This window comes from Thunnus albacares, chromosome 5 (assembly GCF_914725855.1).
Source record: "Thunnus albacares chromosome 5, fThuAlb1.1, whole genome shotgun sequence".
Taxonomy (NCBI): Eukaryota; Metazoa; Chordata; class Actinopteri; order Scombriformes; family Scombridae; genus Thunnus; species Thunnus albacares.
The window spans coordinates 24,825,980-24,849,236 of NC_058110.1; the positions used below are offsets into that span (position 1 = coordinate 24,825,980).

General features: G+C 40.2%; 1 protein-coding gene across 2 annotated transcripts in view; it reads right to left on the bottom strand.

Moving 5' to 3' along the window:
- scube3 (signal peptide, CUB domain, EGF-like 3) overlaps nt 1-23,257 on the bottom strand; it is a 72,951-nt gene that overhangs the window by 5,282 nt on the left and 44,412 nt on the right. The window contains exons 5-13 of one of the 2 annotated variants that reach the window (XM_044350716.1): nt 22,339-22,485; nt 20,425-20,541; nt 16,353-16,400; nt 11,987-12,103; nt 10,095-10,217; nt 5,410-5,526; nt 1,167-1,289; nt 880-996; nt 98-193 (exon numbers count right to left, since the gene is read on the bottom strand). In XM_044350716.1, the coding sequence (XP_044206651.1) occupies nt 98-193; nt 880-996; nt 1,167-1,289; nt 5,410-5,526; nt 10,095-10,217; nt 11,987-12,103; nt 16,353-16,400; nt 20,425-20,541; nt 22,339-22,485 (1,005 nt within the window). The remainder of the gene's footprint in view (nt 1-97; nt 194-879; nt 997-1,166; nt 1,290-5,409; nt 5,527-10,094; nt 10,218-11,986; nt 12,104-16,352; nt 16,401-20,424; nt 20,542-22,338; nt 22,486-23,257) is intronic. The other variant, XM_044350718.1, reaches the window with a different exon arrangement.

The window sequence follows — 23,257 nt, forward strand, 5'->3', positions numbered from 1 at the left end:
GTAGGAGCACACTTCAACAACTTCATCTGTGCAGTTGTGATATAAAGACTGGATTGTTGAAATGTGTTTGATTGTAACAGTCTGGAAAGCAGCCAACCTATGCAGCTCTGACTACTGCTGGAGTTGAGCCTGGAAGGGGACTTCCCTCTGAGAATGGGGATACCACAGCTCACCGAGTAGCTGTTGTCAGACTCTGCAAAAGGTCGCATACAAACAAAATAAGTAGAAATTTTAATTTTTAAATTGAGTTTATTAAGGAATATCATCCACAATTAATATGCACATAACACAAACTATGGTGTCCCAAAATAATCCATAAATGAGTGAGACAAAACTACACTCTTTACAGATACACATAAGCATACAAAAATGCATACGCATACATAAACAATACTTATTGATATAAAGGTCTATGTATCAAGGCTCAGATCATTTTGGTTTTTGTCATTTTTGTTGTGTGTGTGTGTTTTTTTAAAAAATTTAAATAGTTTAAAAATGTGTCCAAAAATCAAAACTCATCTGAAAATGCAAAATGCATTTTGTGAAATTCCTGAGGTTTCCCTTTAATGGTAGAATAAGCCTCAAGTGTCAAAAAAAAAGAAAAAAAAAAAAAAAAGCACAATCCACCACTGTGAAGGAGTTGGCAAAACAGTGGATCCCCAATGGATAGCAATGTATTTCCTAGCTGCCAATAGTGCAAGGTCAATATATATTTAACTCCATCTGTCATGTCTACTAGTACCTAATAAACAAAGATATATCACAGTGCACACACAGGGATATAATGCTGTAAGAAGATGACAAAAATGTTTATAATTTTTAATTTAAGAGACCTCTGTTTGGTGTTTTTTGATTGCACACTATTTGTTGGTGACATACCTGCCAGATAGTGAGCCTTAGAAGCACAGGTAAGAGAGCAGCTCTCTTTCTTGCCCATCTTGCTGCAGGTCAGAGTGGCTTTTGGTGCTACCAGTCCAGGAGGACATTTCACCAGCTCTGAAGGAAAACAAAACCCACACTCAATCACACACTGTTTTCAATGAAAACAAGAGAGAGAAAGAGAAAGATTGGCAATGCACTAGAACAAGACACCTGACTTGTAGAACTGAGAAAGCTTTCAGTGTGTTTCAGTTATTTAACCACAAGGGGGCAGTGCTGCTACATACCAATACAGTCTTTCCTGTTCCAGTGCAGCTTGTATCCTGGTGGACAGGTACACTCGTAGCTCCCCAGAGTGTTAATGCAGCCATATTTACAACCGCCTCGATTTATACTGCATTCATCAATATCTGTAAATAGATCCATTAAAATATAAACATTTATTGGACATACATAAATCGAACTTAAATGACTTTATTTGTACACATCTACCCTGTTTATAACACTCTAAAACAGAAAAATATGAGAGGAAAAAAAGGCTTTTCATTGATGATGATGAAAACACAAACATTCAGAAACAATCAGAAATCAATTCTGTTGAATTAACAGAAGGAGAAATGATCCTATTAAGAAACAGAACAGCTGGCAGCTGTGAATGAGGAGTTCCTGTGAGGTCATTTCACTTCATCCTGTCCTGTCAAATTCTCAGAAGATTAATGTGTTGCATGTAAATAGAGGAGTGATTCCTTGCTCTGATGTTGCCACATTCAATTTCGTGGTCAAAACTTCTCTGGTCTTCAATGAGGAAGACTTGTGGTAGGCAGTAAATTACAATCACCTTTTCAAACACATGCTGAGCTAAAAACCACTAAAAGCATCCAGGAACCAGATGCAGGCTGGCTGCCATCGACGCCAGACAGAAAATTCGTTTAGTGGGTAGAGCTGAGGATGTGGCAGGCTGCGGACAAGTGGCGGAGACACCGGGAAAGAGACAGAGATAATGGCAGTGATTGATGATCTGGCCCGCTGATATGAAATATGCTCTTCCTCGTCTCATTCAATTATTCACCCTGAATAAAAACAGTCTGCATACCTCGGCACTCCCTGAAGAAGATGATGACTTCATCAACAGCGCTCTGCCAATGTGTAGCCAGAGCTGCTTGGAAATGTTTTGAGAGATGCGCTGCTTATCCTCCGCATCAAAGCGCTAAATTTAAAGGACAAAGAACTCAACAAAGAATATCTGATGTAAGCAGAGCTCATCTGCCAGCAACTGTTGTTTTGACTTCTTTGTTCCTCTCATACTTGAAATATAACCAAATAGATCTTCGCTGACCTTTCTACAGATCTCTTTAGTCTTTTTTTTTTTCTTGCATGCTCTTACAGAGCAGAGCCAAGATGAAAAGGACAAAATAAAAAAAAAGACAAACTGACATTTAGACTCAACAATTCCCTGTGTCATGGAGAGGAATTTGGGAATTGACTCAGGAGTTGACTTCATGGAAATGTGGCAAACTTTCGATTTGAATTAATTTTTTGTGCTTACTCATCAGCAGCTGCATTTATAATCAACTCCCAATCCTACCAAAAATTGTAAAGGGAGTTTCTAAATAGATTTTTTCTAAACGCACAATCTGGAAAGCTTTTCTGTATTTTTTTCCAATTAACTTTCATCTGTTAAGACATAAACTTCAACTGTGTGTGTGTGTGTGTGTGTACTTTGAGGGGGTTAAGCTTCAGTCTTTTTCTTAGATGTACTGTATACAAATGTACACATACTGTACATTTGTCAGTACCAGAAGAATGCATTTCTATCAAGGTCTGTCAAATAAGGTAAATTTGAAAATACTTGCAAAATAGGTAGTCACAACTGCTGCAAGTCTACTTTCTTACCAGATAAGCAAAAATGAGCAGATTGTTTTGCTAGCTGAGAGGGGGAATGGCTGGATATACTCTTGCTTGGGAGGAATGTTGACAGGCCTCAGCACAACGCTTGACAGCAGGTCACTGACCTAATTGGGTTTATTTAGGGTGAGTCTATTGTTAAACACTGAGCACAGCTTTCTGGATTGTTTGGCAGCTATATTTCGGTTGATAAACCACAAGGGGAATAACATAACCTTCGTTATGGCAGGGAGTGAGAGAGTACAACAGGGAGCGCCATAAATCTCTAGGGTTATCTAACAGTTCCGACAGCGCTGATGAAAAGCAAGGGGAAATCATTCATCACCGGCTCTCTCAACAATGGTATAGAGAGTCATTTACGCCTGACCATCTTCTCTCCTCTCAGCAGCTCAGTGTGGCCTGATCACAGTCCATCATGTGAGTGCAAAAGCCTTACAAATCCAATTCTGGTGCTTTTATTCCCTCAGCTGACAGATGATATAGCTGCCTACATGTGGAATGGATCCCATGAACCTATTAGACCCACACAAAATATAGTACAAATACATACAGGGGTGGACAGCACTTTACAATATAATACAATGCAATGCCATCACTACCAAACTTGACTCAGTCTAAATTGAAAAGATAAAATAAATGTGTGTAAATATGAGCTTTAGAAAGGTGTTAGTCATTGCTGGGTAACTTGTCTGTCTTAAAACAACAATCAGGTGTTCATATGGACATTGAAACAGATTTTTCTCTCTGTAATCATTTCTCTTGTTCATACTGACCATTAGAAGATCCACCCACATGTGCTTACACCACAAGTGATGGGGGACAAAATCCACAGTCCTCATTTTGAGCAAAAATGTATTAAAAAGTTTATCTGAAGACAATATGAGGGATGGCACCAAAAAGAATTTGAAAGATATTGACTTGATTTGACTAATTTGGATGGTTGAAGCCTCATATTAGCTTCAAATAAACTTTAAATACATTTTTGCACAGAGGGAAGGTTGTAGATTTTGGCCCTCATCACTTACATTGAAAGTGCAATATGAAGGTATCTTTTAATTGCCAGTATGAACAAGAGGATTGATTACATAAAGAAAGACATGTGTCAATGTTCATTTGGGCACCTTACAATTGTTTTAGGACAGACTTGAAAAAATGTGAACCAGTCCTTTAATGGACTAAATAATAATGTCTTAATGTCCCTCAAATATGTGGCACTTGAATAGTAAGAAGGATTTTACTTGGTTTGTTTAATACTGTGGGCATTTTGACTTTATTAGATGGTGAAAATAGAGACACAGATGGGAAACATGAGGAGAAAGAGGTGTATAATGAACTGAACTGGGCATGTTGCAGCAATATGGTATGTGTCACATTTTTTACTTTCTGAAGGTGTAACTAACTGCACTCTAGTGCTTATGCAGACCTCATGATCCCATACACATTACTGCTCTCTAGTCTCAGAAACATTCCTTATTCTACATTCTGTTGCAACATTCCTGATCAGTAGACCTGTCAAACAACAGACCAAAAAAAAAGAACAAATCACTGCAAAGCTATGTATTTCGAGTGCATATGCTGTCTCTCTCTGTCTTTCTCACAACTACTGTGAGGCCCTGAGGCGCTGGAGACAGCAGCAGATTCTAACTGATGATACACACTCAATCAAAGGGCCGCCGCAACACCCTGATGTGCTCTGGCGGGCCTCTTGCTGCCTGCCAGACAGATCTGACGCACCCCCACACACCTCCTCCTGACACCAAAGGCTGTTTCTGCTATCTGTTCCACACCAGAGTACAGTCAGGTACCTGCTAATGTTTGACGGACATGGTTGTACTCCACCTTGAAGGACCATAAGACTTTTTTTTTCATGTTTTAGTCCATTAACTACAGCACAAATCGTCTACACTTAACATTGCTGCCAAGTGTAGTGCAAGTTCTTAGATTGATTTCCTGCCTTGCAGGCAGCCACCTGTTTCAGCTCATTTTAGTCCATTTCAAAATCAACTTGCAGAGGCTTAAAACTGGCTTGAGATAGGAAATCCATCACAGAGAACATTTTGCTACATTTAATTTTTGTCTTAGTTTACAGTTGTATGCAGGGACTCCTCCATATTGATGTTTTCAGATACTGTGACATCCAGATTAATGAGATTTCATAGCAGTCCCTCTTCACTACCAGCACCATCAATACAATAACATTTTTATTTTTAAAAAGAGGCACAAAATGTTTATTTTGATGGATGACTCATCAAGATGTTTCAAGATGACTTGTAAACTTTTCATTAACACATTCACACATATAAACTAAAAGCAATCACTGTCTTCAAGGTAGGAAAATAAATTAAAAGACTTTAATATGCTTTGGAAATTAATCAGTAGTTAGTATACAAAATACTTTCATTAATAAGCTAAAACTTATGGTTTGGTTCTTTAATATACATTGCCATTGCTATTGCCATTTTAATTAACATTAATGAAATAATCTTTTCCTGGTATGCTTCTTATTAAAAATAAGAGAAACTAAGGGAGGGTCAGCAAAGAGATGTGTGATGCACAGGAAGAGTGATGGACAGGAGATGTACATTAAGAGACAAGGCATAGCAGGGAACAGAAGTACTGACTCACCTCCACAGTGTGCCAGGCCATAGAGGACGTAGCCTTTGTTACAAAGGCACTGGAAACTGCCAGCAGAGTTGACACAAAAGTGGTCACAGGCACGGTCGAAAGAGCATTCGTCAATGTCTGTAAAGATAGAAAGACACGCTGTTAGACGCTTCTCAGACAGTCACGAAAAAAGACTTTTCAATTTTCAAACAGGACTCTGTTGTCCTATCATGGTATATTTCCAGTTTTCATATTTTGTATTGTATTCATTGTTTGTCAGAAATTGCAATGGGTCAAATCACATGTCACAACAACAACAACAACAACAACAAAAAAAAGGTGCCTTTTGAAAAGAAGACATCTTCTGTTTGGTCCTTGGTATAGTGGTTGACCTCCTGTAGTCATGTAGTTTTCCATTTTGATGCACTGAAATGGAATTTTCAAAGTATTTTTGAAATAACAAGCGGCTACAGCAGGAGTCAAAAGAAAGTCGGCTCTTCACCCGATAATAGGAGCTGGAGGACTGTTCTGTTTTTTTCTTTCCATGTAGAGTCTGCCAATCAGTTTCCCTCTTCCCCTCTTAACCGTACCACAAATGACCCCGGATTGTTAGAAACCCCATAATCTGATTTCTCTCTCTTTCATTCCGACTTCATATGAATATCATGTATTTAAAAATCATTGTAAAAGCAGGTGATCATTGTATTTAGATAAATATGTCACATTCAATATGCATGAATGCAGGAAAGAAGAAACTGAATCGGTGTCTCTGATCCCTCCGACCCTGTCAGTCTTGTCACACCTGCAAAACCACATTGCAACAGCTCCTTCCTGTCTGTCAGTAGCCCCTCTGTCTTATCTTTTTGAGCCTTTCTGCTCTCTTACACGTGCATCCTGATAAGTCGGTTAAATGTCACAGACTCAAAGACCATATGGATTGATACATGAAGCTAGAGGAGATGGATGACATTTGGTTTTATAAGCATCAAGGTTTCCTTTAATGTCAGCAATAATCCGTGTCAAGCCCAGGCAGCACATGCTGAGAGAAAATAGGGATGTGCTACATCTTTGCTGGATGTCTAATTGGCTAATTTAAGAAAGGTTCCCAGGATTTTCCCAGGAATATCAAGCTTTCATCCACTACATCTGAACCTCCTCTGAGTTATGAGGCAGCGCCAGCCGCCATCAAACAGATGACGCAGGTATTTCACAGCAATTACAGGAGTTCAGTTAAATAATGGGTTACGTTGAAGACACCAAGAAGACAGACTGATAAATGTCTGCACATGGTACACAAAACATTGACATACTCACACTGGGCATAATCTTTCAGAGATAGTACTCTTTAGATGTGCTGAGTTATTAGGGTTAATACTTGGCAGACATGTTGTGAGAGCACCGCAAAGATGAAAATGTGCAAAAGATTAAAAGCAAGTGATCGGTTTACAAAAGAGTGCACATGCTTCTGTGGAAATCCACAGGTTGATCTTTTAAAGTGCTAAAAAGCCCCAAATGTTTTCATTGATACAGACATGAATCAAATCCACCTTGTGTAGGTTTTTTTTTTTTTTTTTTTTTTTTTAAATAAATACAATTTAGGTTGAACATCAAACAAATAAAAAGATCTTTCAGAATTCGATGCACCAGTTCAGTACTGAGAGGTCAAAGTTGACCGCAAATAAACATAAAAAGAACACTATTTATAAAAACATAATCTCATACAGTCTTTGCTATTTGTCCCTTCTGGTGGCCCCAGGACATTCATAACAGAAATGGCATAGTAGATGGAAGCAGCATGGCCCGGCACATACGGTTTGAGGTATTGCAAAAGCGATTGTTTTCGGCATATTAAGCATAAACTTTGCTCAGCACACTTTTAAGTGCGGAGTCTAAACCCCTCTGGGAACTAGGCGTGGTGACTGAGTTTACCCTCAAAAAATGTTGCAATAAGTGACGCCAGAAGTCGATCTGCAACTTATCATTATATCATTTTGTGTTGTGCCATGCTAGAGAGAAGATGTGTGAAGACATCTGGAACTCCTAAAACCCTTATTTACCAGGCAACTAAGGTGAAGTATGCAGTGGGTGTTCAAGACGAGCATCATGAGTGGATGTACGTGCAGGGGGACCATGGAAAAATGAAGTGAGAACAATCATATCGCTCGTGCTGCTGAAAGACTGAAGGAGCAAGATGGAGATCGCAAATCAGGGGTTTCCATCCATTATTGCTTCTCTTTGCTGCGTGTTAATCTGCACACTCGTTGCACCAAAACTGAACTGCGTGTCAGGATTCAATTCACCACTTTAATCTCCACCTTCACTCAAAATAAAAATCTGGAGGGGCAAATTAGCTTTCAACAAACACAACAGATAAGAGCTCTATCGTAGATGTTCCCTCTGGAGAAAACAAGGTATCTGATGAACATCTCCCTGAGTGCCCTCATATGGATTACCAGTGAGAAGGAGATGAGAAGGAGACTTTGGAGGGTGTTGTGGGTGGAGGAATGCTGACAGGGGCTCAGCAGGCATGCCCCATCCTGACTTATGAGCCATGGTCCACTGACAGCAGAGAAACACCATGACTGTTTAAACCAAGATAACCCCAGAGTTCAGTTTACAAATCTCAACACCTCGTGGAGACAGCAAACGTCTATTTAAGTGTAGCTGATGTCACAGAACACCGTGACACACCATCAAGCCCAAGCATCTATTAACAAACCTATAGTACCATGGTTGTAAATTCACTGCAGGTCACACTTAAACATCTAATAGTTTCAGCTATGCTCATAAGTTAGATGCATGATCGGATAATTAAGAATCAAAAGGAGGCACTCCAATGGCTCTGGAGGCGCTTATAAATAACCCTGACGATGTCATAGCAATATCATCAGGGTTATCTTGTTGGGCTTGGATTTTTTTTTTTCTTTTACCAGAAATCCTGCATTACAAGCTACTAGAGGTATGTAGTTTGAAAGATGAAGGGATTTAAAAGATAGGGAGGGTCTCATAAAAGATGCTATCAAGTTACATTATGTGAAATGTAATTTTTGAAGCTTGCTCCATGCTGGGAAATAAAAGTCAGGATACCTCAGCCTCTGCTACTTTGATTTTGACCATTAATTTCTGTCCCTTGTGAGTCCCTCAAACTTAAGGGCCAGGTTATGTTAGAAAAAAATGGTTTATTCAATATGTTGTCCGATTGCATTGGAAGGAAAATTTGGTAAAGCTGTTCCAAAATGGCTGCACTCAAAGGTGGGTTGAAAAGCCAGGCGTCATGGGAAGAGGAGCGAGATGCAATATTGTTTAAATATGAAGATATAGTGTTGTACTTGGCTGTACATGTGAAAAGTGCCAGAAATAGTGGTGCAAAGAATGAAAAGAAGAAAGCCTGAGGAGAGAATTTCAAACCCTGGCTCCTTTAATTGTTGGTTTTGGAAAGTCACAGAAATTATCGGATGCAACCCAACCAATTCCATCGTCAGAAAAGGTGCAGGGGGAGGGGGTTTCCGAAGCTATTCCACAATCTGACAAGTGGTTCTGATCCCTGAAGCACCTCTTTAATCATAGAGGTGCATACTAACACTAGGGGTAAAACACCAAGGATCACAGGAACAGCTGGACCAATCAGATAAAAGTTTAACCTTTATTGAGGCATGCTGCTTTTATTTTGCCCAGTTCTCATTCCATGGGTGAGAAAAATTAAAGGAATGAGAGGAGAGGATAAGGAGCAGACAGGTGACTCAGTAGTGCAGGGTGTGTGTGAACCTGGCATCACATCACTCAAAAGAGGTTAACTTTATCACAGCCCTCCTCTTCAGACAAAACACACAGCACCAAACAAGGACAACACTGTTCAAAAGTTGCCCCCGTGCACCCAAACAGCACATGGCTGAGTTGGTTAAGGCACGGTGCCACAGAAAACAAGCTGTGATTTACATTCCTACATGCACAGACCACATTTTCTCAGTTGTCTACATTATTTTGGCAAAATAAACTTTGCATTGTTTGGCTCCATATAATGAGAGAAAGGCATCCCACCAAAAATAGATTTGAAGTGACAAGAAAGTGGCTGCAAAGCACAGTGACAAACTCTATGTTTTCATTTACCACATATGATGTTTGTGTACTGTGTACAGAGTGGTGTGATTCAGTACAGCAACTCTAAACCCATTGCATGACATTGATGTGTAGCAGGCTGGATATTGATTGACCACATCAATAAAGAAAAGAGAATAAAAAAATACTATGTCATCTGTTTTTCCACTCAGAGAGAGGCTGAGCTCGGCTCCACAGTTCTAGCCTGCCTGTCTTTCACCAGATGTTTCTGTAGTGGCTTGATTCATCCAAGAACCAGAGGTTTTAGAGCTGGAACCCTAATTCCCCACACCTGTGTTCGGCCACGGCAAACTCTTTATTTGTTCTGCAGCTAGTCCTCCCAGCTCCTGCTGAGCGATGGCCACCACCAAATATAATAGACAAACAAGCCAGAGAGGCCTGGTTTGGCTTCTCTGTGGGCTGGACATCTCAGTGAGTGAAGGAGAAAATTTTGGTTTATTGTTCTTACTAATCAATACATTAAAATCTATACTCTGCTTTTAGATGTTCTCCTAAAGACAGAAAGTATTGAGGACATGCTTTAGAATAGTATTTCACAGGAAAATGTGTTTTGTTAAAGCGGCAAAAAGGTAGTCACATGGGTTACCAACCTTGACAAGTTCTCTCATTGGTCAGCAGCTTGTAGCCTTTCTTGCAGCTGCACTCAAAGCTGCCCACCGTGTTTCGACACACATGATCACACCCCCCGTTGTTGAGACGGCACTCGTCAATGTCTGGGAACAGAAAATCATCAAGACTGGACACGTCAAATCACACATCACAGATGAAAAGGAAAGAAAAGAAACTTAAATGTGCACTAAGATCTTTCTTCTTACACATCCAGCACATATGAACCAACATTAGAATTCATTTAGAGTCATGCCTCTGGCCACCTGATGAATGTAGGTCCAATACTGACTCTCCTTTGGGCTCTGTTTTCGGTTCCACCAAAAGGAAAATATCTGGCTTTTTAGCTGATAAATGCTCCATTATGTTCCTGCACTAGTTGCTAACTTAGTTTGACTGCAGTTTGGTGCTGAGCAGGTAGCACACAAGGGGGTTATCAGAGAGTTTTTGCTGAAAACAGCTGCCTGCTGCTGCTGGAAACTGGGTTGATGAGATGGGTGGTGAGAGCTGTGAAGCCAAAACAATCAGCTAAAAGACTGAAACGCTCTATAGAGCTGAGGGGAACTGAAGAGTTGGACAATAATCCTCTGGGGGTTCATCGCTACCACATACAAGTAGGAATGTGATCCATTGTCAACATGAAAGTATTTATTATAGCGGCTTTCAATAAAAGCTCAAAAAAGTTGTTAAATCTAAACAATGAGGTGGACATATAAGAACAAAGTTAGGTTAAAAAAGCCAAAGTATGTGAAACAGGATGATTATGTGTTTGGCTGCGCTGACATAACAGCCTTACAGAAACTGGAAATGAGCTTCAGGGATTTCCATACTAGCCCTCAGAAGGGCTAAAATCGGTTTGCGTGACATTGCGTTTACTGTAATGGGATGCAGCTCTCACACAGTAAAGCCTCACGGCAGTAGGGCCTCTGAGTCTTCATTGTCCATCTCCTTCCGATTATTCTTCTCTTTATTTCTGCAGCCAATACCCAATCGATATATCATGTGTTCATCCCTGCTTTTGATGGTGCTCGCTCTGCCTTGGCAATTTTGGCAGCAGTTGTGATTAATTTTGAATCATCATCACAAATGAGGCGTCCGTCTCTTGAGGGAGTCTTCATCATCTGGTTGAAATAAATGCATCAAAAATGGAATCAAATAATCCCTTCCTTGCTTCATCATTGTCTCCCCTCTTCAGAAGTGCCTGGCCTGCAGCGAACCCCTGTCTTCTTGTGCCAGTGCTGCCTGGGTTTGTTTTCCTCTCAAACCAAACTAATATAAGCCAATGTACTTTTATCAGAGTTGTTAGTGTAACATTACAAGCCATAGAAAGCAGACAGATGTCTATCCCTGCTTTTCTGGAAACACAGATTGTCCTCATTCTCTCCAAAGTCGTTTACTCCCTTGTCTGTCAGTAGTGTCTTTGTTTCTTCAGTCCCCTAATATAATTCTCGGTTTTACCCTCAAGTTTGGAATTGATTTTATTAGATGTAATATGAAAAACTTGCTACAGCAGATAGGTTGCTTGAGTTGAGGACGCTCTGCCAACACTCAGAGAGGAGGATGATGGGAAAACTGTCAAGAATACTGGTGGCATGAAAAAATATTACTCAAAATATGCCGCTGAAAAGCAGACGGCAGTGTGAGACCAGTGTGGCGGTACCAACAAGGGCACTGTAAGAGCATTTGTTGTGGTTGTAAAACAATCATAGTGTTGGAGAAGGTGCTAACATGGAAGGTAAGGACAGCATAAATAACTTATAATAATTAATAATAATTCTTGTGAGTTCCAGGTGGAGAAAGAAGACAAGACATTAATTCGGTGACAGCTGGAAAGGTGCAATTTGAATGCTGCCTGGAAATGCAAGTGATGCTTTACCTTTGCAGGTCTTGCGGTCTGGCTGCAGAGTGAAGCCAACAGGACAGCTGCAGCGGACTCCTGTCACTGAATCATGACATGTGCTATCACAGCCGCCATTGTTCACTGCACAGGTCTCTGCAGGGAAACAAGCACTCACAGTCAGACAAACCCCATAGAAAAATACACCGCAGATGCCGTCTCGGCCTACTTATTTCTCCCCTTCGAAACAGCATACATGCATACTGGTGTGATAGTAAAAATTAGAGAGCCCACTACTATTTTCAGCACTCTTTTTGTGTCAAGCAGGAAACAGAAATGAGAAGCACAACAGATGTTAAGGTCTTCAGTGGTAGATAGGAATGAAGAGGAAACAAGGATAGAGAACAGAGTCATAAATGCAGCAGCTGAATGAGATTAACAGTGAGGGGTTTGAGGAGATGCTTGTGAATAATGAAAGTAGACTGACAGTGATTAGGAAATATTACAACTAACACAGCCAAACATAGGGTTTCACCATTTTCTCTATGTGTATACGTGTGTGTAAAGGTACACAAGTGTGTGCATGTTTGCTTCTCTTTGGTCAAGGTGAATTACAACCTCCAAAAGTCCTTTGTCCTGCAGGACATCTGTCTCTCCTCTATCAAGAGGGCAAAGGTTTGACTTTCAGACAGATGTGGACAAAACCATCACTTTTTCCTGGTTTTTGACAAAACCTTCCAGGCATTTTGGGGATAAAAAAGCAATTTCAGCTACCTAGCCCCTGCGTTGGCTAGACTGATTTTTTTTTTTTTTTTTTTTTTTAAAAAGGAGGTAGTCAGTCAAGACAGGAGAGCTGTTTCTCTTCTGTAGACAGTGACAAATTTCTCTGACTTTCATTTTAAGCAACAGTACAAGAGAAATTTGTACTCACATAAGAGAGACTGGTGTGTGCCTTAATAGTTTTTGTCAGCTTTATAGAAAGCCTCACACACTTGAGAAAAGAAAAAAAACAAATGAAAAAAACCTTTAGCAACCAGGAGCAATCACTATAACTTGCTATAAGGCAACTGGTCTTCCAGACAGCTCATCACTTATCTCTGATGGACTGTAGGATGCTGGCTGGCGACTCTTCTAAGAAGGAGCCAGCACAGCTGGACTAGTCAAAGACTCCACATGGGCAAGGAGATGGCAGCTAACACGTGGCACTAAAGAGGGAATGCAGCTGCACTGGTTTTTTATAGAGAATGAGGATCCCTTTGGGGAAACACCTAATCCTCTTCACTTAAAATCTAAAACTGCACTGCCTGCAGCGGCCATAATGAAACTTTTTAAAGCTCTTTCTCTCAAATAAAAAACTCAACTATAGACCTGAAATTATGTATCAAAGCAAAACAGGTGCTTACGCTGATGTAATTTTATGTTTTATAGCCGTTTCACAGTCCAGTGGATGTTGTTGCTGAAGGCTGAACATGATGCATGAATATACTGGGACACATTTCAGGTACAGATGAATACAAGGGGGGCCGAAAAAATAAGGTAAACAGTTGAAATCAACATTGCAAACACTGCTATAAAAGTGGGTTGTCTTAGGTTACATGGTACTTAGCAGTATTTGTGATCCTGCTTTATACTTGATTGTACTGTATATGTTCATCACGTCCCTGTTAGTCGGTTTCATCTTCTAGCTGCTACTCTCCTTTGTCATTAGTTTGTATGCATTTGGTATATATGGTCATGATTTATGAGGCTGTTGCCCTGGATAACTTCAATCATTTTGAAGTTTTGACCTGCCTCTTTTAGCTGTCAAATGCTTACAGCCTAATATGACCCACCTTATACTAGTGTTTGCCATTGTGTTCAAAGTTGAAATCCTTTTCTGTGAGGTGTTTACATTATTTTGTCTACTCCCTGTAGTCGGCAGAACAAAGCAATTCTGCCTCTAATCCTTTGCAGGAAAACGATGGCTCACAATGGGCAGAGGGGGGCCTTCCAGTTAATACCCAACTCCCAACCCCAGGCTTGAGAGTGCAGCACTGTGAGTGCACATAATTGCAAAGTGTGAGCAGAGACAGTTGGCAGATGAGATGATAAGACAGTGTCAGGACATGCCTCCAAAACGCTTAGTCAGGCAGCCATCTCACCAAACTGTAATGATCATGTGTTAAGAGAGCAAAGAAATATTTCTGACATTATGGTTTTGTGAAGACAGAGCAGAGACACACGCTCTCTGGTATGTGCGTGGGTTTGTGTGTTTTGGATGCAGATCAGCCCCTTCTACAGTGCACCGGGTCGGGACCCGCAATTACTGTAACAGTGGGCAGACTTTTGTAAATATTCCCCAATATGATGTCTAGTCTGTTTGGTCTAATGCTGAGCCTTGACAGTATATGTTTCATACAGTGAGGTTCAGACAGTGTACATAATCCTTTAACAGAAGCCACAGGATTTCTAGCTGCAGCACTTCTTCACTTACATCAGAACTGTTGACAAGCAACCTCAATGCAACTTGTCATCAGTCATTTATAATGACCGCACACAAAATACGTCAACGGGCAAGTGGACAAAATCCACAAAAAGGCACAAGGCGGAGTTTCCCTGAGTGTTGTTCACTGGGAATTAATGGCTTTGGTGAACTAGGTCTTTTTTTTGTTGTTTTTTTGTTGTTGTTTTTTTTTAGAGAAAATACTGTATTTTCTTGACCAAACAGCAAACATGCAGCTAGCGTAAGGATACTCAGAAGATATATGGGTTATCAGACAAAAACGTAACTAAAGCTCTGAGGTGGATGCTCGCTCGGTAATATAAAACCACACAATAAGATAATAAAACCAGTCTGCTAATGTTCTCTTGAGGTGCAACTGTGAAAGTAAAACCACAAATGGTTTCAGAGTGGTTCATTAACACAAGAAATAAGGAAATTAGTGTGATAAAGCAGAAAGCAAAATATGCCTCTTGCTCCTAATGTTTCCATTTCTGAGAAAAAAAAAAATCAGAAACTAGGACACAAAATCCTGAAATAGGTCAGACTGTTATATTGTAGCATGGGGGGAACTCAGTGTTCATGTACACATAGTCCAGTAGTAACAAATACTAACTTAAAAAACTATTGTTTCACTTCCTTACCTTGGACGAGTGACTCCTCTGAGAGGAAGCCTCCTCCCTAAGTCTCTTACATGGTATAATTAAATCGTAAATCTCTTTGATGATTCAAGGCTTGATACCGTACATCCTCACAGATTTACCGTATGAGTTTATTTTTCCTGGCATCTTTGCCATATCTATTAAAAAACAAATCATACTGAAAATTAGGCTGAATTGCATTTGTGATATTATCAAAATGCAAAGTTTCAATACTTTTCTTTTTTCACTTTCCCCAACTGTGCTACATTGCTCATTTTACTATAAATATAGTGAAACTAATTATGTTTGGAATCACATAAATATTTCTCTGCTATTTACTTGAGTATTTTCATGTGAAGCATCCTTTTACTCCACTACACATATCTCACAGCTATTGTTACTAGTCACAAACATCCTAAACATATCATCATCTTATATGATGTGATGCTTTAAATTTTATTACCCAACAGTATATAAAGTAGTAAAAAAAATGATCGCCACCTAACATGATAATAGTATACTCAGAAAAGGGGTAAAAGTAAAATCAAATAAAATTTTAAATGCAGGACTTTTACTTGTAAAAGAATATTTTTATACTATTGTATTACTACTTTGGCTTAAGTAAAAGGACCCTGGGTATTTCTTTCAGCACTGGTTTTATCTTTTGTATGTTGTAGCACTAAATCATGGACATATTATTGGCTCCCTCACCAAAGCTAATAGGCCGTGATGATGTAGTTTAGGAACACCATGGCCAAGTGTTTGAAACGGTGCAAGTGCAATTCCCCTCATATCACCCTGATCAAACACAAATAAAACCAAAGTCTTTGGTCTGTCTCTTAAAAGCCATCACAGTTAAATTGATGGGTTTTGGACCTTTGTTAAAGGCTCCTTGTGCTCATGCTAATACATCCTAATAGATCAATCAAACAGACTTCAAGAAGGGAGATTCTGATGAGAAAAATCTTACCATTGGGTAATATTACCTACAATATATCTTTATCTCTTTATGTAATGTTCATACTGCTTGTAAGAGGCACCCTGTTTGCAGCTGTGTTTTGAAAAGGTGTGGTTTGACACAGGCAGCGGTTATTATTGAGAGGGCATTCACAGAAAGAAGAGGAAGGTGGGAGGGGGAGGGGGGGAGTCAGAGAAGTCAAGGGTCAAGAAGGATGATGCCCATGTTGGGAGTGGAAGGGCCTGTTCAGTGTCTGCTAGGTTAGCTTCCTCTACTCCCCGCACCCACAGACCCCCAGAGAGAGGAGTCAGAGGAACACATATTTACCATTGGGGAACAGCTGTGGGGCTGGCGGGGACTGGACACTCCTCTCCCCTGCATGCACGCGCACACCCACACACACGCACACATTGTAAAAACACCACTTTAGTTCTCCATACACTTGAACCTCGTAGCATTTTTGTGTTATGTAAATCATGTGAGCTTGACAATGCAGACAAGAACTAATCTGAGAAGGGATCATCTCTCCTGAGTTAAATAAATCATTAATGTCCATTTATGTCTGCAGGAGGTGATAATGACATGAGAGAATGACATTATGTTTGTTGCAAACAAAAAAAAAAGAAAAAGAGAGAGACAGCCTCTTACTGGCAACTGAACAAACAGCAGTGACTATTTTTCCAAATCTTAACAACAAACTGATGATGACAGGTCCTTGTCTAGAATGAAAAGGGTGACATCTCAAGGCAAAAGTGTTACCTCAAAAACATGCAGTCATGCAAAATAAATATTCCACACAATGCAAACAAAGTGCAGTGTTGTTTGTGTGCGAGATGAGGCTTTTGCTAGTTAGTATGGGTACTGCAAGCCTTGACAGACAGAGCGAGTGGTGGTTAGTGCTGCAAGCTGAAAGACAGAGACAGCCAGATTCATGTCTGTGCTTTATGGTGTCTTTTATGGTCAGATCATTTCAGAATTAATGTTGCTAAGCTCTTACGTCAAGTCTGTAAAAACTGTCAGTGGCCCAGCTGTGCAATTTATGTGCTATCACTAAAAAAATGATTTCAGAAAGTATTTTTCTCCTTTTTACCTAAAATTAATATCAAATTAATTTTTAATTATTTAAATTGACTGTTTTTTTTAATTCAACAAATTCTTCAAGCCCAATTTACCAAATACTCCCATTTTTACAGTCCATTGTGTGTATATTTAGCATTAATTGTCCAAACTGTATCTGAAACATATATTCAACTATATTGTACACATATTGGTATGTGAACCATCTATGACACAGATGGGGTGACTGATTAGGCATTTTAACACCCCAAGAAAATAGAATACTTGTATACTCTGTATTTAATCCTATACCATTTCAATTGTGTTTATTAAAGCAGGTACTGTAATGGATTCATCATCATGATATCTACAGGGCCAAAACTCTTTTGAGGTGCCAGATGAAGAAATAAATGCTCAGCTCAGCTCTGACAGTAACAAGTAAACACCACAAAGCATGCACAGTTTACATCGACTGCCACTGTTTGACCAACAGGTCCGAATCTCAACATGCAACATCCAGAAACAACAATTCTCAGCAGTTAGGGGAAAGGGCACTTGTGAGATACATTTAAATTCATCAGCATGAATGCGCAGACCACCCGTAATGAGAGCACACTGTGTTTATGTTATGGGCATATGCATGTAGACTACATATGTTTACATGCATGTAATGCATGCATGCTGGAGGTGTACTGTATGTTTGTGTGGTTGTTTGTATAGCTTTCTGTTTGCATTATAAAATGCATCTCTCGTCCTCTTTCTGTACGGGTTTCTGTACGAGTGAGTGTGTGTGTGTGTATGTGTGTGTGTGTGTGTGTGTGTGTGTGTGTGTGTGTGTGTGTGTGTGTGTGTGTGTGTGTGTCTGGCATAGTGTGGCCAACTCTTCAGATGATTGAACTCCTGAGCATGTCTGCATCTGCCTGCTATTTGTGAATGTTTATGATTTGCTGTGCTAACAGCATGAATGCTTCCACATGATGGCTGTTTCTTTCTGATATTTGAACTGACTTGATACACAGAAATCTAATGCAAAAATAAAACTGATTTTGTTAGGTCTGTTTCAGTCAAACATGCGACTAAGAGCGTGTGTGTGTGTATGAGAGAGAACAGTCCATGTGTGCCATCTATCTACAACCCAACTGACACTAACATTCCTACCTACAGGATGCCCAGTATCAACAAAGATGAGACAGGAAGAATAAAGAACCAACATTTCCAAACAGAGCAGCATGGTGTATTATTACAAAATGCAGACCAAGCCTGGTTGTGAAGAGACACCACAAAATGAATGAAAATGTGGCAGAATGCATATGAAACACCCCACAAGATAGATTGAACAGTGAAGCAGCAGCATACTGAAAGAGCCCACCAGACTAACAACAAAGCCACTGACAAGGCATACGCTGGTTTGTAATCATGTGCCATGTTCCTTTTGGATATACTACGCAGAGTCTTGATGAGTATTGTTTTCACTTTGTGTGGTTGCTATGGATACCCTCTAAACTCTATACATCACATACTATTTCTGAATGCAGTGAGAGAGTGGTAACTATCACTACGTGCCATACAGACGCTGTGTAAAAATACAACAACCCCAGCGAGCCATTTTTACATTGTTTATGACATTTACAGCTATTTGAAACTTCAGGATTAGAACACGACTTCTTGGGCAGATGAGAGAGTATTTGTTTTAAGGCTTAAAATAAATAAAAATGACATTTCTTTCTTCAAAGCAGTGTCTTCGAGGCAGCAGATGTCATATTTATTAAAAAACATAATTGTTTGCCAGAAGGATAGGATTACCGTATTAAAATCTGGCACGCAGTTTTTGAAGTGACAAACAGTTTCAGCATACATTTCATTTGAATCATTTTTTATGGTGGAAACCCCACACAGTTACAGTCCTACTCCACAGTAGTGGTGCTTTACTGAAGGTCTTCCAACATTCTTGTCACTCACTCTCTCATCAGTGGTTCATTTGGCAGATTATTTGTTTTATTGAGGTTTTATTAACTAGTAAGAGTGTCTGGGAGATGGAGCGCCCCACTGTCGACCACAGAGCAGCCCTCTGTATCCCCAGACTCTGTGGGGGAAATCAGAGATTTTAACTGGCTGACTGCTTCCTAATCTGGCACACCAAATGTACATTTGCTCTGCCTTGGGAATACGACTGGCTAAGACATATAATTTGGTTGCGGTCAACTTTGTGGCATCCCCTTGGCCTAGCAGGGTACAGCAATAATGACAGGTTGGCTGACCAGACCTTGACATAGGTTTGGCTCTCATCAGGGCTGCGGTAATAAAGAGGATCCAGAAACACTGAGCTAATCAGCCGCTACCCAAACCAACCTCTCAAACTTAACAGCCTCCGAAACCAAGCAACCACCTCAGCAGTCTGCTCTGCAGGCGTAGCTTCTAATTCTATTACTATGTTTGTCTTCCTGACAACGAGAAAATGTCCCATCCAACTTGCTGAAGCTTCCATCATAAATCCAAGTTACTAACACTGCAAAGTACCACCTAAATTGGTTTTAACGGGTTTGTACCGTATACAGAAACTATTAGTGACACTTTGGTTAAACAAGCAGATAAAATAAAGCCCTGTCTACAGTAATGGCCAGTCTCAGTTTTACGCTTGACCAGCTTTATTGTTAATGTTGTCCAAGATTATTGGATGAAATGTCTGTGCAATTCTGCATGGCTAAACACGATGCGTACATGTTTATCGAGACCTGAGCTCTGACTTCTCTGTGCCTGCAGGTCCCATCTGATGGAAAACTGCCCTTCAGAACGGTTCAATATGCCTGAGTAGCTGAATGATTTTTACTCAACTTAAGTCAACTGAGGCAAACACTGATAAATGCCAGTGGAAGGTTAGGTCAGGTGTGAGTTAATCCCCAATGGAGAGCAGTGGAGGAATTGACCCAAGGGCTAATAGAGGGTGTGCGTCTGACTGCATGGATGGAGAAACAGAGAGGGACAGGGAGAGTTGTTGCTCAGTGTCCAGTGAAGAGGAGGAGGAGGAGGAGGAGGAGGAAGAGAAGCCAAAGCAGATGCAGGGAGCGAGAGGTTACTGGAGCAGCAGCAGAGGGGAAAGCACAGTGGGTGGTAGCCTTTTGTCCTTGTATGTCACAGATCAAGAAGAAAAGACTCAGGCGTACAGCTACTGTAACAAGGCCTGTATTTCAAATTGCATTTTATCACCACAAACCTCGTTTCAAACATTAATTAAACTTGCTTTTGGAAATTGGGTACTGAACTAATCATTTGTGGTTCTACATTTTCTCATTCAAAAGCCATTATTTCTTGCCTTTGGTAGTTGTATCTGGGTGAAATGACTCACCTACACAAGTCTTTCCATCGCTGTGCAGGACAAACTTCATGTGGCACGAACACTTAGGGCCATGGTCTGTCTCTTCGCAGATGTGCTGGCAACCCCCATTCCCGTAGTTACACGTCACTATCAGAGAGCACATAGTTAATATAAACTGCGCATACAGGATAATACACACTCTTGTTACGTATTTTTGGGACATTTAATGCATTTTATTTGAAAGTTGAAGGGTATGACATGAAACAAAAGGTCTGCAGCTGGAACCTCAGGATGCCCCAGGATAATACATTCCTTCCCTGCTCCATAATGTAAATATTGCGGGATCAATTGAGACCGCATTCAGTCCTTCTTCAGAGGGCTTCAAGGAGACATACTATGCATGAAGAGGGATATGGTGGAGGTCCTCAACTGTCAAGTCAAGTACATTTTTTATTTGTATTATTTTGTTTTATTTGTATATCTTCTGTGGAAAAATTCCCCTCAAAATTCCCCTCAGAGGGATCCCTCTTCCAGGATGGTGCAATAGATGTGTGCAATAGATAGTTGTGTGTATAGAATAGACCTGGTAGCAAAATTACAGAACTACAAATGGAAAAATTGATTGGATTATCAAAGTCACTTCTAAACAGTATGGAAAAAACATGCTCAAATTACTGCAGGTGCACACCAGTGTTAGTATTTGCTATTAGCAAAATGATTGTTAAACTCATTTTTTGATAATTGCCTGATAGTACTTTGGTTGCTTATTAAAAGCAGTGTATAGCTGGACTTCCCAATTAAGGACAAAATCTGTGCACCATAATATGACGGTGCCATGCTTTGATTTATATATTTACCTCCTCAAGTAGTGAATCGAATGGTGTATTTCTAACGACTATTCTATCACAGCTTTATTCCTTCCAAGACTAAATCTTTTGATCAACATTTGAGTTGTAGAGGACACAGAGGTCACATTTTTAAACACTACAGCAGCCTTTGAGGTAGTTTTGAGCAAGAGGCTGAACTGTCTGGATAAAAGCGTCAGTCTATAAGCTACTGAGACAGTGTTCATTTTAATGCAGGTCACTTGTACTGCAGCATGGACAAAAAAATAAAGTGAATACAGCTTTTTCCTTACAATTCATGACATTTATTAAATACACAGAAACGATGGAGAGACTAAGATTTCTAGTCTATATATATATATATATATATATATATATATATATATATATATATATATATATATATATATATATATATATATATATATATATATGTGTGTCTTTGCAAATCTTTAAGTGCAAATACATTTATGTGTTGGCGGATGAAGGGAGCATTAACCTTGGCACTTTTAACACACCTGTGATGACAGAGTGAAAAAGAGCACGAGTGAGCCGAGGCTTCCACCGCCATCCTGTCTGCACCCTACCATCCCAGCGCCTTTTGCCCTTTTCCTGGGCTGTCACAGAAAAACTATAGAATAACACTTCTCCAATCCTTATCCAAACACAGACAAATCCCCCATCAGCCCTGGCCCCAGCTCTGACAGGATGATCTCCGTTGCACAGCAACAGGAAGTGTGCGCTGTCCGTCAGAACGGTCCCCTTCGAGTAACCTCCACACTTGCCCTGGTTGTGTAAATGATCATTCCTTATTTGATAAACACGTTTTTCTTTACAAGGACTGTTCGGAAGATTAGTCACGGCTCGGTAATGTAATGTAAATGTCAGTAGCCTACTTTAAATCTGTTGGAAGGCATTTGTGGAATGAGAGCAATTATCCATCATCGGCAGGTTTCCAACCTCAATCACCTTTTCATGAGAAGCCTATAAATCCTCCTTCTGGTGTGTTTTCCCCATGAGTGTGTGTGTGTGTGTGTGTGTGTGTGTGTGTGTGTGTCTTTCATGCAGGGGAACTAAGCTTGAGCTTGAGACGACTTACATTTGCAGTCCTTCATGTTACGGGTCAGCTGGAATCCAGGTCGACACTCGCAGGAGATGCCACCCTTCTGTGTTTCCCTACAGATGTGTGCACAGCCGTGATTCTTGTCCATGCAGGTGGGTCCCTCCTTTGCGCCTTCTGGTCGTGCTGTGAAGGAAACAGCAACACCAGGAGAGAGAGTTTATCTCTTAACTACCACACAGATCACACACTGTTTTTAAAGCCAGAGCCCACTCAGTAAACTAAGAGTTTTTGGTTTTAAATTAGATATTAAATAGCTGGTAAGAGGAGTAAAAATATTCAAATGCCTGTCACGCATTCTGACCCTCAGTCACATATATGCCTACTGCTGGTGAATGACATGCCCGGCACCTCTTTACAAAGATTCAAGCACTTGTTGGAACATGTTCACTTGTTTCAAGCTATAAAAAGGAGGCTGCCTACACAAAGGATAAAACTCCCAGCAGGAGCTGATCCCGTAGACTTGTAATTTTAATTGAGGTAATCCCCATAAAGAAAAGAAAGGAGGAACACACAGAAGGAAAAAAAAAACTCCTTGGTTAAATTCTCCCTGAAGAGACCAAAAGAGAGTAAAATAAGGGCATTAGTGTACATTTTCATGAGTCATCAAGGTTGAAGTACTTCAATAAGAATGTGACAAACGTCTAAAAAAAGAAAAACACTAAACTAAGATATTACTAAAAGAGGCTTTTCATATTCAGAGCTTTGCTAAACATGGCACACAGAGATGCATAATTTCTGTGTGATGTATAAATGCTTGATGAAAGGGTACAACAGACACCCAGCATGCATTTTCACGACTTGAGACCCTCGTGTCATGAATTATTACAAAAACAGAGGCAGCACTCCCTCTGCTTTGCTCCGTACTGTAATAAAGATAGCCGCTTTTTGCTGGAGA